Source organism: Apus apus, chromosome 4 (assembly GCF_020740795.1).
Source record: "Apus apus isolate bApuApu2 chromosome 4, bApuApu2.pri.cur, whole genome shotgun sequence".
Classification (NCBI taxonomy): Eukaryota; Metazoa; Chordata; class Aves; order Apodiformes; family Apodidae; genus Apus; species Apus apus.
In genome coordinates, this window is record NC_067285.1 from 88,453,559 (window position 1) to 88,466,948 (window position 13,390).

At 39.7% G+C, this 13,390-nt stretch overlaps 1 protein-coding gene across 1 annotated transcript; it reads right to left on the reverse strand.

Annotated features, from left to right (window-relative positions):
* Positions 1-3,961: 3,961 nt before the first annotated feature.
* Positions 3,962-12,818, reverse strand: NIPAL1 (NIPA like domain containing 1). Its single transcript, XM_051618294.1, has 6 exons — positions 12,773-12,818; positions 8,469-8,819; positions 7,175-7,231; positions 6,640-6,730; positions 4,710-4,870; positions 3,962-4,566 (listed from the first exon to the last, which is right to left on the reverse strand). The coding sequence occupies exons 1-6, from the start codon at positions 12,816-12,818 to the stop codon at positions 3,962-3,964; spliced, it is 1,311 nt and encodes a 436-aa protein (XP_051474254.1).
* Between the last annotated feature and the right edge of the window lie 572 nt (positions 12,819-13,390).

Genomic DNA, 13,390 nt, shown 5'->3' on the forward strand with positions numbered 1-13,390 from the left:
ACTAAGTAGGCCACTTCAGTCCTCATGATGTCTGAGCTTAGCTCCAACTCTAACCATGTTCAAACAGGCAAAAATGGAAGTACTTACATGAGTGAACAGTGAGTGCCACCCATGTTACAGTGACACAAGCAGGCAAGCAGATATCTGTTCACTGTTGGTTTTTTTTTAAAAAAAAAACATTGTGTGAAAAGACATAGACATGGAAAAGCAGTAAAGGTAAGAAGGAGACCCTATACCACCCCCAATGAGCTCATGTATGTCAAAGGCTGCATGAGTGCCCAGCATTTCTAAAAAGTTGGTTGATGTTTCCTGATCAAACATTGGAAAACTTGCAGTAAGTCAGTATTATGGAAAAAAAAGGTAGAAATCTCAGCCTCTGTCCACCAGCTGCTTACAATATACCTCTTTTCTATAAAAAAGCTGCACTGTTGACAAACTGGGATGTATTTTCATAAAATGAACTTACAGCAGGAGGATGGTGTTTGCTAGGAGTATATACTTCCCCATGTAGTTCTGGGATGAAACTGTGCTGAGTAAAGAGGTTGAATTTTTTTAATCGGCACACTTTGGGATGAAGATTTTTTTATAGCATGGCTGTTTGAAGCATGGCTGGGAAGGCAAGTAAAAGAAGATGGTAGAACAGGTTTCTGTAGAAATTAATAACCTATGTACTTTTTTCCAAATACCCTGCATATTATTTAACCTATCCAAGTCTTCTTGACCTACCTACATTTAATCAGCACAGCTATGTAATGAATTTAATTGCCCATTAATTTGTCCTGAGGTATGGTAATAATGAGTAGCTGCCAAGATTTGTTTTGTATCAACATTTCAAAGCCGTAATTCAGTTAGCAATGTATTGCTTCTGAGGTTTTCTTTGTTCTAGTTCTTAACCATTCCTCCTTTCCAAAACACTTCAAATTTAGAAAGTATCCTTCATTTCACTGCCTGGAAAGCCTGGCAACTCACTAAATTACTGTCCATCGAGGCTGACAATGAGCAAGAGATTCTTAATGTATCAGCTTTGTCTTCCCTAGTTTAGAAGAGAAGGCATTTGCACTTGCCCATTATTTTTGTCCCTCAAAATCTATGTCTTTTGACTACTAATAATCAGCATTAAGTATTTCTTGCTGATGCTTTTTACAGAACACCAGGGTTAAAGTAACACATCTGGACAAATTGGGTAATTCTGTAAGAGAAGCTAAAACCTGTGCATTTCCCCATACTCTTCCTTCCAGTTCCATCATAACATTTAGAATTTTTTAGCTCAAGGTGAATATATAGTAATTTCACATGTGGCTTGTCTAGGAGAAAAACATTTTCTTTCCTGTTACAAAAACTAGTAAAAGTCAAAGCTACTAAAACAAGGTCATGATCAGGTCAGACGCACATGAACTGCAAGGACATCAGCCAGACAGTCTTAATCTAGAATCCACTTATGTGTGCATAGAACAAGCTGCTAAAACCAAGATTATTTGCTTTGAAACTATCAGATAGGGTTTAAATGCTTGCTTACTAGAAATATGAATAACACTCCTTTTTATCCCTTGTTTAAAAACCAGATAATTTAGTACATAACCCACAAATAATTTATTACAAGATAAGTATTAACATCATTAAAAAGTAAAATTATTCCAAATTAATAACTAAATATAAACATCTTCAAAGATAACATCTTGTATAGCAAATGTTTTTTATATTAAAAAAATAATAATTTACTTCTTAACATGACAGACTTCCTATACACCATGAAAATGAGCACTGACTTTGGTTTTCTCACATTGTAATAAAATAACATTATTTTCCTAGTAGAGTGTTTTATTTATGTATAAGAGCTGGTCCAGTAGAAAATACAGAATTTGTGCTTGCTACAAATTAATTGCTTACTAGATGTTGGTATAAAAAGAGCCCAGATCCTTCTCAGATAAAGTATTAGTAAATATCTTAAAATAATGCCAACACACAACCGGTCAAGAATGGGACAGGTTGCTTTTTCATACAAACAACCCATTTGGTCACACCTGTATAAGCAAATAGAAGGGTCACCAGCTATGTAAAGGATCTCTTTTTCTCTTTTTAGGGTAAATCAGTATTCAGTTATTATTTAAATTGTATGAGTAATTCACAGTGAAAAGCAATGCAAGTTTTCGTTAAAAGGCAAACTGTAATGAAAATTCCATCTTAAGCATTTTTATCACTCATATTATCAGTTTTAAACTATTAAGATTTTGTAGCTTGAATCTGACTGATAAAGCCAAAATATTCTCTACATTACCTAAGAAGTAGTGAAACTGTTTATATATTTTCTTCTCCGAAGTATTTTTAACTCATATTTTAACATCAAAGAATTGCTGCAAGTCTCATCACTTGGAAAGCTGAAAAATACTCCAAAGCTGTATACATTTTTGTGAAAACGTCTCTTTTGCTGGGGTAACACTGCTGCCACTTCCTGCCCTATTTAATGTACTTCTCAAATTAGGTAATCACAGGAAATAACCTGAATACCCATTGCCTAATTACATCTTCAGGGCTTCTCTTTACAACAGCAAGATTACCTGCAATCTTTTATAAAGTACTGTCAGCAGGAGAACTGGACACGCTTTTCAGTATCACATGTTTCAGATAAGCTCTTCATTGTAAAAATGAGGGTTTAGAAATAAGGTGCCGGTGATTGATAGAATTTCTGCCTCTCCCTGTACGTATGTCAACTCCAAACCTAGCCAAGTGAAAAAAAAAAAGGTGCTTGTAATTTAGAAATAACTTGGTCTAGTATCCTTAGTGTTACTTTCTAGTTTTTGACAGCTACTAAAGCATCATTAAAAATAATTAACAAGTGAGATGTTTCATGAACGTCTTTCAAAAAGCAAGTACTTAAACCTTGCACAACACAAACACACATGAAATATTAGTAGTAACACTTCTGTTCTTTCAGCTAAATTACAAGCTTTTTTTCATGGAATAATTCACTATCCATCTAAGTGTCTCTTTGCATGTTAGAGAATATACAGCCTGCTTCATGAGGAGGTTCTGCGTGGCATATAAATCTCAGCTGATTAAAATCAGTTTTTAATTGCTGAAATGATAGCATCCTCTGGCAAAGGTTTTGCATTCACACTTAAAAACCCCAGAATCGGAAAGGCTGCCTTTCCAATGAGCTTGTCATTACCCACACTTGTGATTGCTGAAGCTAACTTCTTCCTCAAAAAGTGGCAACAAAGGCGATTGTAATGAGTAAAACATGGACTGTGCAAGCTGTTTTTGTGAGATAAAGATCAGTGACCACAAGTGAGGAGCAGTGTGGTTCAGATACTAACATCTAACAGAGGTGAATACTCATTTTTAGAAAAGATTAAAAGGCCAAACAAAAACAAAAGATGTTTTGATGTTTCTCACCCTTGTTTGCAGTCCTTCCTTTCCCTAGTATTTTTAAATACACACAGATTAGAGAATAGATTTTGCTCTTATAGAGGAATATAAAACAGCAGGATTGTTTTGCTATTAAGAAATGGTATCTTTCTGGAAAATTAGAAAATATTTTGGAAAGCTTAAATGGGTTTTGATTAATAAATGACAATATTAGGAAGAAGTATGGAAGTAAGTAAAGCTCCTCTTTAAGCCCTCAAAGTAGTATAAAACATACTGGAAATTCTTAAATGCACATACTGGTTTTCTTCTGCTTTTGAACAATTTATTCTTTTATCTCATTCTCCAGTAGGAGATGCTGCATACAAAAAAGGACAAGGTTGTTCATTGCCTGACATACAATCACGATTCTGTCATGTTGGTTATTGAACACTTCCATTCATTATTACCAACTGCTGGTACAGAGGAGTGGCCCACACTTAACTGCCCTTACAGACGGTTTTCCAGAGGATTGCAGGAAAGAAGAGCATTCTGGTAGACACAGGTGGGCTTAGTCTGCAATTCACGATACTTCGAGGACGAAAACTGCTTAAGAGTTTCATTGATTGAATAAAACGTTGTCCTCCTCATATACTAAAGCTGGGTCCTCCATGCTCTCCAGTAAAGTGTGATGGGTTTCATATTCACGGTGTGGTAATGATGGCTCTTTGGTAACAGTAGACATCAACTGATGCCAGGTGATACTAGTATTTTTGAAAGCATGCAAGAGAAAAATGCCTATGATGATACTGCAGAATCCACTCAGGGTTCCAACGATATCACCCAGGTCCATACTACTCCACTCCTTGAACAGGATGATGGAGCATGTCACAACTGTCGTGGTGAAACACACGTAATAAATAGGTGTCACTAGAGATGTATTGAACACGTCCAATGCTTTGTTGAGGTAGTTGATCTGAGTGCTGACTGAGAGTGCTAAGATGCCCACCAAAATGTAAACCATTGGATGTCGATAAACTGGCTTCTTCTCCAGCATTTGTTTAATAGCAATGCCCAGGCCTTTCACAGATGAGACAGAGAAGGCACCAATGAGTGAGCAAATTAAAATGTAGATCAGTATGTTTGTCTGACCTTTCTTTGGAGCCACAATAAAAATCAGCATGAAGGCAGCAACTATTAGGAGAACAGCAAACGTAACAAATGCTGTAAAAAAGAGGAAAGGGAAGAAGAGTAATGCACATGAGAGAAAATACAAGACTATGTCCAAATACACACTAAAAGTTGATCAGTGTCCTAAACACCTCTCTATGAACTGTAGCACAAATTCATCCCAACTGCATACAGACCTGGATCTTGCAGCTTTCTTTCCATCTCATCTAGTGAGGTGACCTCCTCCTCCTGAGGGGCATGAACAACCATCACCGTTGACCCCAAAATGCTGAGTACACAGCCCAGCTTTCCATGAATATTCAGCTTCTCATTTAAAAAATAGGATGACAATATAGCACTGTTTGGCAAAATAGAAATAAAATGTTTAGCTCCACCAGCCGCATGAGACATTCAAAATCTTTCATGTAACATGACAGTAATTCAAAACCTCTTTTGGGTATGTGGGAAACCAGCCTGAAACAATAAATTTTTAAGAAGTTTTGCTGGAAAGTTGGTCAGGATAAAGAAGGTCACATCAGGTTTTAAGGCGGTTAGAAACCCTGTTCCCTCCCCTCCATGTTGTAAATGGTCTGAATTGCTCAAGGAACTTTTCACTACTGGTTGCTCGGGTCAGGGGTATGGACTCTCACACACCTGTAGACTGACAACACTAGCTGGTAAACAAAAATGGTTTAAAGCACTACATTTGCCACTAGAACCAATCACATAAGTTTCAGAAACTCTTCCTCCTCATCCCTTCCCTGGGCTCTCCCACCCAGGCACAGTTTCTGCCTGGGTTGCCAGGTCTCCCTCCAAAACATGGAGAAGTCAAGTCTCATTCTTCAAAGAGGATTAACCCCAGGCTCTCCAAAGGGTTCAAGATTTAACTTAAGGATAATAACATGGCCCAGGTAAGACCACTTCACAGGGCACACATTAGCCAGCTAGAGCACAACCTTAGGCACAGACATAGGCTTAACAACGTGTGGACATGCTCACAAAGAGTTTTTCAACCCATTGGTTAAAATTATGGCTATTTTTACACACAACGGTGATAAGCTCACTAATGTGAAGTTCTCAAGACTTCTCTGTTTCATGAAAATTGGAAAGATTGCTATCCTCATCAAAGGACAGGACGTTAAAACCCAAGGCTGTTTTGAACAGCAGCAGCCAGGAAGCCAGTTAGTCTGCACCTACCCACATGCTGATCCCAGCACATCTGCAGGTGACAATGTTACACTGGTTGTGCTATGACAGAATAGCTGCAGTTTCAGCAGTTGATTACTGCAAGCATCTGTTAGCCAGAAAACTCCGAAAGTGTGGCCCAGGTTGGTTTTAAACACAATGTTTCATATAGTATATTCAGGTCTTCAAAATAAGAGTTTGATATTTAAAACACAATAATTCCATTTTGCTAATAAATTATTTCCCAGAATGTTTGTTGTAAGCATAATCCATATATTTTCTGCTTCTGTGATAGCCATATTCATGGATATGCTTAATTACTTGGAAGTTGTTTGGTTCTTCATACACAGGACATAATGAGTGTTTGAGGGGCATTAATTTCTCAGAAGAATCAGATTTTAACTGTGGATATTAAAAACCCTAAAATTTTCTTTGTCTGCATTCTAGAAAGGACCAAACAAACCCAAAATGCTTATTAAGTGTGCATTAATATGAAATTATGCTCCTATAAGAAAGAAATGTTTTTGAAAACATTTTAATGGGGCAATACTGTATTATCTTTTAAAGTTTTGTCACAACTAAAGAAAAGGGTAAGGCTTGTTAAGAAAGCTTCAGTTTTCTAGGAAGAGATTAATTACAGCCTTCTACCACTGTACATCAGCTGTATACCTGATATATGCTAGCAAGAAATACTTTATAATATGGGTGGAAGGCTGTTGGGAAAGCAGATAGTGGATTTTGTAACAAGACTTCTCATTGCCTCCACCCAGAAGATTCAGTTCTAAATAAGCAAGGATCTTTCCACCAAGAAACAAAAAGCATTGTCAATATATCACTTCTCAGTTCTCTTACTAAAATCCTCTACTTTCAACCAAAGACGTTGTTTTTTCCTCACACAGTGAATGGTTCACTTGGCAAAGTTTGCTTCCAGTTTGTACTAACCTTATGAGAACACTCAGTGCACCCAAAGGCGTAACTAAGGTTGCAGGTGCAAAGGCATAGGCAGCAAAGTTTGCAGCTTCTCCTAATCCCACTGCAGAAGAAAGAACATGTGGATCAGGTTGAAGTCAGAGAATAAAAGACATGCTATTATATTTTGTATGACAGATACGATAGCAAATAAAAACCAAAACCATTTTTCTACACTAGATATGCAAATTTTCCTTTCAAAATTATCTAACTTCCTCTGGACATAATAAAGACTAAAGAAAGTAAAATAGTTTTCACCTAAGTACTCCTGGAAGCTGGACATATTCAATCCCATTGCCTTTGACTGGATATTAAATAAAAGTTTGTTACTCTGAGAAGAGCTCCAAAGAGCACAACATTTGAGAGACATTATCAGAACAGCTTCTGTTATAAAGGTGATAGCAAAGACATTTCTTTCGGGACTGCAAAAATCAGGGAATAAATCTGTTTAAAACAATCTGCTACATGTAGCATTTACATTCAGGTTGAGGGGAAAGAGGTGACTTACTTGATAGCAATCCAGCCCACCAAAGCCATTCCTTCAAATAAGAATATCCACCTTGTCCTGAAAGCAGAAAAAATAATGTCATTTTAGGAGAAAGAGATCACCTTATTACATTAAACAAAACTACAGCTTCACATTTGCCTCTACTCATATAAAGTAATGAAAGAGCATGTTATGTGGATGTGACATGAAGAATATTTTGTTGGATTTTGACTGATATTTTTATTAATCACTCTACTACTTTGAGACTTGGACTTCCGAAAAATGATATCTCACTAAAGGAAAAGTTCCAAGCAAAAGTAAAATGTCCATGAAGATCGTTGATGAGCTTCAGAAATGGTTCAAAGTGCTTTCCCAGGTTAAATCCAATACATCCAACACACAGTCTGCTGCATTTTGACTCTGCTTATACTTTTAATTGAGAGAAATTAGAAAGAAAAATGCCATTACATGCTTTAACTTTTTTTACATAAATGGTCAGTCTATTGAACATTTTTTTCAAGTAACCAAATTATCTGAAAGAGTATTATGAGAAACACAAACAAAATAAAAACTGCTAATATAAAGAGAATTATGAGATTAATCCAATGTTTGTTTTTTTAAAAAAAGGTCTCCACATTTTTCTAGCTCTTTATTTGTTGACTTTTGGAAAAATTTCTTTACTGAAAGAGTGGCCAAGCATTGGAACAGGCCGCCCAGGAAAGTGGTGGAGTCACCATCCCTGAAGTGTTAAAAAATGTGTATACGTGGCACTTTGGGATGTGGTTTAGCCAGCATAGTGGTGTTGGGTTGACGGTTGGACTTGATTATCTAAGAGATCTTTTTCAACTTTAATGATTGTATGCCTTTGATGAAAGAATAGTTATACTACTGTAGAAACTTTTATAACTAGTATTGCACTTCCTTCTTTTAAAAACGAGTAAATCTAGTTGCCATCTTAAGACTTTCTGTTTCTAGACGGAGGGGAAGATGGGAAAAAAGAGAAAAGCATTTTGAAAGATAAGACAAAGGGATAATTTTATTTGATATCTAATTGCTGCCAAGAAGGAAAAATCACCAGCTCACTATATTTAATATACACCACTACCCCCATAGCCCTAAGAATTCTTAAATCTCAGTCCCTGTAATCACATTTCCATCCCTAGCCAAGAAAGGACTTCTGATCACAGTTCAAGTGTGATGTTTTTCAACTATGACTCTTCTAAATGTGTAATCTGTGACTCAAACCTTGATATTGCTAAGTTATAACAGAGATGTTAGTGTCCCCAGGAGGAGCAAGGTGGGCACCACTGCTTACCAGCTCGGGGGGCTCCTTTGTCTGCCAGTTTCAAAAGTCCTTTCTTCTTCAGTATGAAACTAGAACCAATAAAGATACTGGAACCTATTGCCAAAGCCAAGCCAATGTAGAGGTGATACCTGCTTCCAGCAGGTGTGGAAATGCTCCAGTTTGTTTCATTGAGAGTCCCATCCATAGAGGCGAGGAGAGAAGAGTGGGATTCAGACACATTGATGATCTGGCACCATGCTTGACAGGAGTCGTGGCAAGCAAAAGAAAGCACAGCACCTGAGAGGAGGAGGACAAGTGATTCATGAACCAGGCACAGCTCTGGAGGAGCCCCACCCTTGCTCTGCTCACCTCTTGCCACATCTTCTAAGAGCACTTGTCATTTCTGGCCATGCAAATAACTCACAAAATCCAGAGAACATACACAATGTATTGAGCAACCTGGTTGGTGCAAGGTGTCCCTGCCCATGCAGGGCGGTTGGAACTAGATGATCTTTAAGGTCCCTTCCAACCCAAACCATTCTATGATTCTATGAATACTGCTCCAGGTCAATACCCACCCCTGTAATTCACAGGTACATGCTTTTTTTTTTTTTTTTTTTTTTTTTTACTACATTGGTTCAGTCAAGCAATTGGGGCAATACCAAGCAATGTGGCAATTAAGTATTATCTTCAGTGTAAAATTCAACTTGCAATCATGAAAGCTAGCCTGTAACCTTAAAAATAAATGGTTCTTCTGTGTTGTGCAGAGACCACCACCCCAAAACAAACATATAGCCACATCCACTATTTCAGACTTCGTCTGTCAGAGTAAGCCTGCTGTTATTCCAGACTTCTACTTTTTCATTTGTGGTTGAGATGTGGAAACAAAAAACAAAAAAAGAAAAGGAAAATCTCTATAGGGAGCAAACCTATACTGCATATGGGTATTAATATGTTTTATTAAAATTGTTCAGTGACTACTGTGTGAGCCAGACCTTTAACCAATCATAAAATTTTAAGGTGGAGGCCTCATTACACCTCACAGCAATTTTCATCTAACCTCGACAACCCCTAACTGGAGGAAGCCCACAGCCTGCAAGGGACAGTCCCGTGGCTATCCCTGCAACAGAGCTTCAGACCCATGTGATCCTGAGCTAACCTGAAACTTCACACTCTCCACCAGCCAAAGCTTCTCAGCATCACTATGAGGACATCCTGTGGGAATGACATCATTGCCATCAGCCTTAGTGTGCTTTTTAAAGGAAGAAGAGGCATTGCATTTCTGAGAAGAAATGGAGTAATTCTTTTGCATGGGGAAGCAGGGTTGCCCTGATTGGAGCAAGGACAGAATGAAGTTTCTTTCTAGTAATTTTACTTTTCAGTTAAATCTCTTCTAAGTAACAGCACTTGCTGAAATTAACAGCATGTTTTTGATCCAGTGTTTGCTTCTAGGACTGATAAAGCTCAATGTTTATAGTTACTGCTGGAGAATGGTGTGCAGAAAGGCTCTTGCTTATACTTATTCCTATACAAACCAAGGTCACTGCTTGGTTCCACTAAACTTCTTGTGTGCTGGAAAGGAAAGAAAGGAAAAGGGGTAACTCCTGCAACCCTCCTGTGGGGACAAGGAGATCAGATTGGTGACCAAAATTGACCAAATTAAATATTCCATAAAAAAACTGTGGTTTTAGATCCATAGTGACACAAGCATATCCCAAGGCATATCAATGACAACAGATTTATTTCACGTTCACTGAGAAGCTACATAATGCAATTTTACTTGGTAAAGAAAAATTAAACTCAGACTTCTCAAAGCTTCTGCAGTGTTTTCCTCCTCTCAAAGGAAAAAATATTATTGTTTTAATTAAAGCTGTGTAGTTTAGTTTCCAACCTGTAATTCCCTTTCCCTTACTTTCTTTTCCCCTTCTGGGAAGGGAAGGTGTTTAACAGAGAGCATCTGTCAGTTGTTTAATTGCCAGCCCAGCATTAGACCTTAACAAGGGGACAGGTAGCAATGGTGCAACAGGGCTCACAGTAGCCTAGGCTGATGTTTTTCACGGTTTCTCACAGTAGACTGCAGCACACAAACAGTGTAGATCAGAGAATCTAGACTGGAATAGCTTTTAAGGACTGCTTTTTTGGAAAGAAAGGTTTTACCACAAAGACATGTTAAAATATGAAACAGCAGGTGCAGAATACAGACACGCATTGTAATTCACATAAAGCACTGCATGCAACAAGTAATTTTGCTTTCCATTTTTCCCCTGTAATTAAAATGACACTTGAAGGATTCATCCTGCTGAGTGGCACCATCAATAAGGGACTTTTTTTTTTCCCCCCAACAGAAAAATCATCTGGAGACTTTGCAGAAAAGGACATGCCTCTGTATCTGTCCATACCTAAGCTCTGTTCCGGCAAAAACGTTTCACTGCACAATTAACAATGATCAGTCTTGGATAATTCACCTAATACTGTTTAGGAAGGAATATTTAAAATACCAAAAGTACTAAAAATGGTAGGAAATTTGAGAGCATATCTTCATTTGCAGCTGACAATGCTGACACACACTGGGAGACGAAGTCCCTTACAAGTAAGGAACTGAGAATGAATACCTGCTCCCAGGTGTCCTGTGCCACACTGTACAACAAACACAACATTTCAGGCTTTGCAATCACATTTCCTTGCTTACCAAGAGAGCTTCTACATAACAGGAGTTGGTTTGTATTGATAAGCCAGACTCCGTAAAAATGGTCCCCCAAGATGGGTATGTCTATATTCTGCAGCTGAAAATTAAAACCTTAAAGACTACAACTACAAGAAACTACTTACGCATGGTGTGAAGGACAGATAGTATTCTGCCGTCTTATCATTACTAGAAGTTGCAGTTGGATAGTACAAAATAAATGGGATTTGCATCTGTATCTGAAAGTATTTTAAAATCCTGAAGTATTAGCATAGTCTTAGAAAAATTACCATATACTTAAGTTTTGATGCAATTCTTAAATTACAAAAGATTACAAAGAAGTCCTTTAAGCATTAATGTTTCTCTTAGCTAACACACTTTGGGGCAAGGCAAAAAAGCGGAGAGGTTGCCAGTGAAATAAAACCCTTAGCTCTCAATACCTTATAATGATGCTAAACTGGATTGGCAATAGTTTTACCACTGCCCCTCCGCTAATACAGACTTCATGTGAGAAGCAGAAACAGTTCTTGCCTTTACATAAAAAAAAAGGATTAAGACTACAGTTCTTGGTAAGTATGGTCTTTTAGCTACCTGCAATGGTAAAAGCAGCTTTCTATCAGTGTGTTTGGTTTCTAAAGTGGAGAAAATAACACTTTTCTCCCGTCTTTTGTGAATGGTGTACTTTCAGTTAGCTCGAGATATATGGCAGGCTTATTCCCTTCCATATAACACTACCACTGTTTTTTCTACTGATTCTTAAGTTTTCCATTCCCCAGCTTTACAACATCAAACAATAAAAATTTAATGATGCCATCTGTAGTAAGTCACTCAGGATGCGTCTCTCCTTTCTGAAATACAATCTTTGCTCACATTTACAGAGAAATTGTTTTTTTCACCTGTTTGGTCTGCCAGCTGAGAAGAATAAGTTTGAACAGTTGTGATCTCTGTTTATTGTGCTGAGAAGCTTTTTTGAGCTTAAAAAATGTGTAATTTGTTCCATTTGCAGGTAAAGTGGTATGTCACTCCATTGATGAAAGAACCACCTCAGAGCGGGGAAGAAGACACTGATCCAGGAATTAGTCTTATTTTATTCCCCACTGCAACCAGTTTAAAGATTAACTGGAAGCACTGAGGAAGGTGACAAATCTCTGAGGCTGCCTGGCTTCCTCAGCACCCAGTTTCTGTAGCTAAACTAGTTTCACCTCCTACTTCCAAACATCAACAAACATGACCCTGTCAGCAGAACCCCTCCTTGCAGAAATAAATTCTCACCTCTGACTCAAGGCTGCTAGCAACAGGAAACCATTCCGCCACTGCTGTGACTTCTGAAGTGTTTTTGCAATTCAGCTAAATCAAAAAGTGTTTTCTCAAACACCTAAATATGACCTGAGCACGGTACATCAGCCAGCCCAGTACTACACACTCCTTGTAAGCAACTTCTATGAAGTGCAGTCCTGCCTAGGAATAAAGTACCTTGTGGTTTGCTGGTGACAGCCAGCTTAGCTTTTAACCTGCCATTGTGGATACTGGTCCTAAGTCATCTGGAAAACTATTTGATTAGATATGTAGTTTGACCATTTTTATTGCACTCACGGCTGAGCTCACATCTGGCAGGGACACGAAATGCCCTTCTTGGTCACCCGGGAAATACCAAGCCCACTTTCGCCAAGGCCTGGCTGCTGAGGCCGAAAGTCCATGCACCGAGAAGCCGCAGGGATCGTTCCCTGGCAGACCCCCATTCACCACAACGCACAGGAGATGCTGAAAATACGGTTTAGAAAACAGCCAGACAGGGAAGAGCCGCGCAGGACCCTGCCCGGCGCCGGCAGCGCCACACACTTCGGAAAACAACCGCACCGCGTCCCGGCGGAGCAAAGCCTGACGTGTGCGGGAGTCACGCCAGCGCTGCGGGGGCGGGGGGCTGCAGACCGCGCCCTCACCTCCGCCCGTTGCCACGCACGCCCGCCGCACCGCCTGCGCCGCGCAACCTGCCGCTCAGCGCCGCGACCGCGGCGACCCCTCCCGCCAGCGCTGCGCGCCCCGCACCCGCTCCGCGCGCAGCCCCCCGCTCCCCTCCGCGCCCGCGCAGGTACTGACCCGTGCGGCAGGGCGGGCGGGCAGGCAGCACCGCCCGGTGCGCCATGGCTGCGGGACGGCCCCTCCGCGGGCTGCGCAGCGGCGCGGCAGGTGGCGGCAGCTCCGCCCGCCCGGGCGCGTCCCGGCGCACCTGGGAGCGTCCGGCCCGCCCGCCCCGCGGCCTCTGGCCCGG

Coding starts and splice junctions, on each gene's coding strand:
- NIPAL1 (XM_051618294.1), bottom strand. CDS start 12,818: ATGGACTTTCGGCCTCAGCAGCCAGGCCTTGGCGAAAGTGGGCTTG. Junction 6,731..7,174: donor GTGGGCTGGATTGCTATCAA/GTAAGTCACCTC, acceptor TTTCTTCTGCAG/TGGGATTAGGAGAAGCTGCA. Junction 4,567..4,709: donor AAGAAAGCTGCAAGATCCAG/GTCTGTATGCAG, acceptor TCTTTTTTACAG/CATTTGTTACGTTTGCTGTT.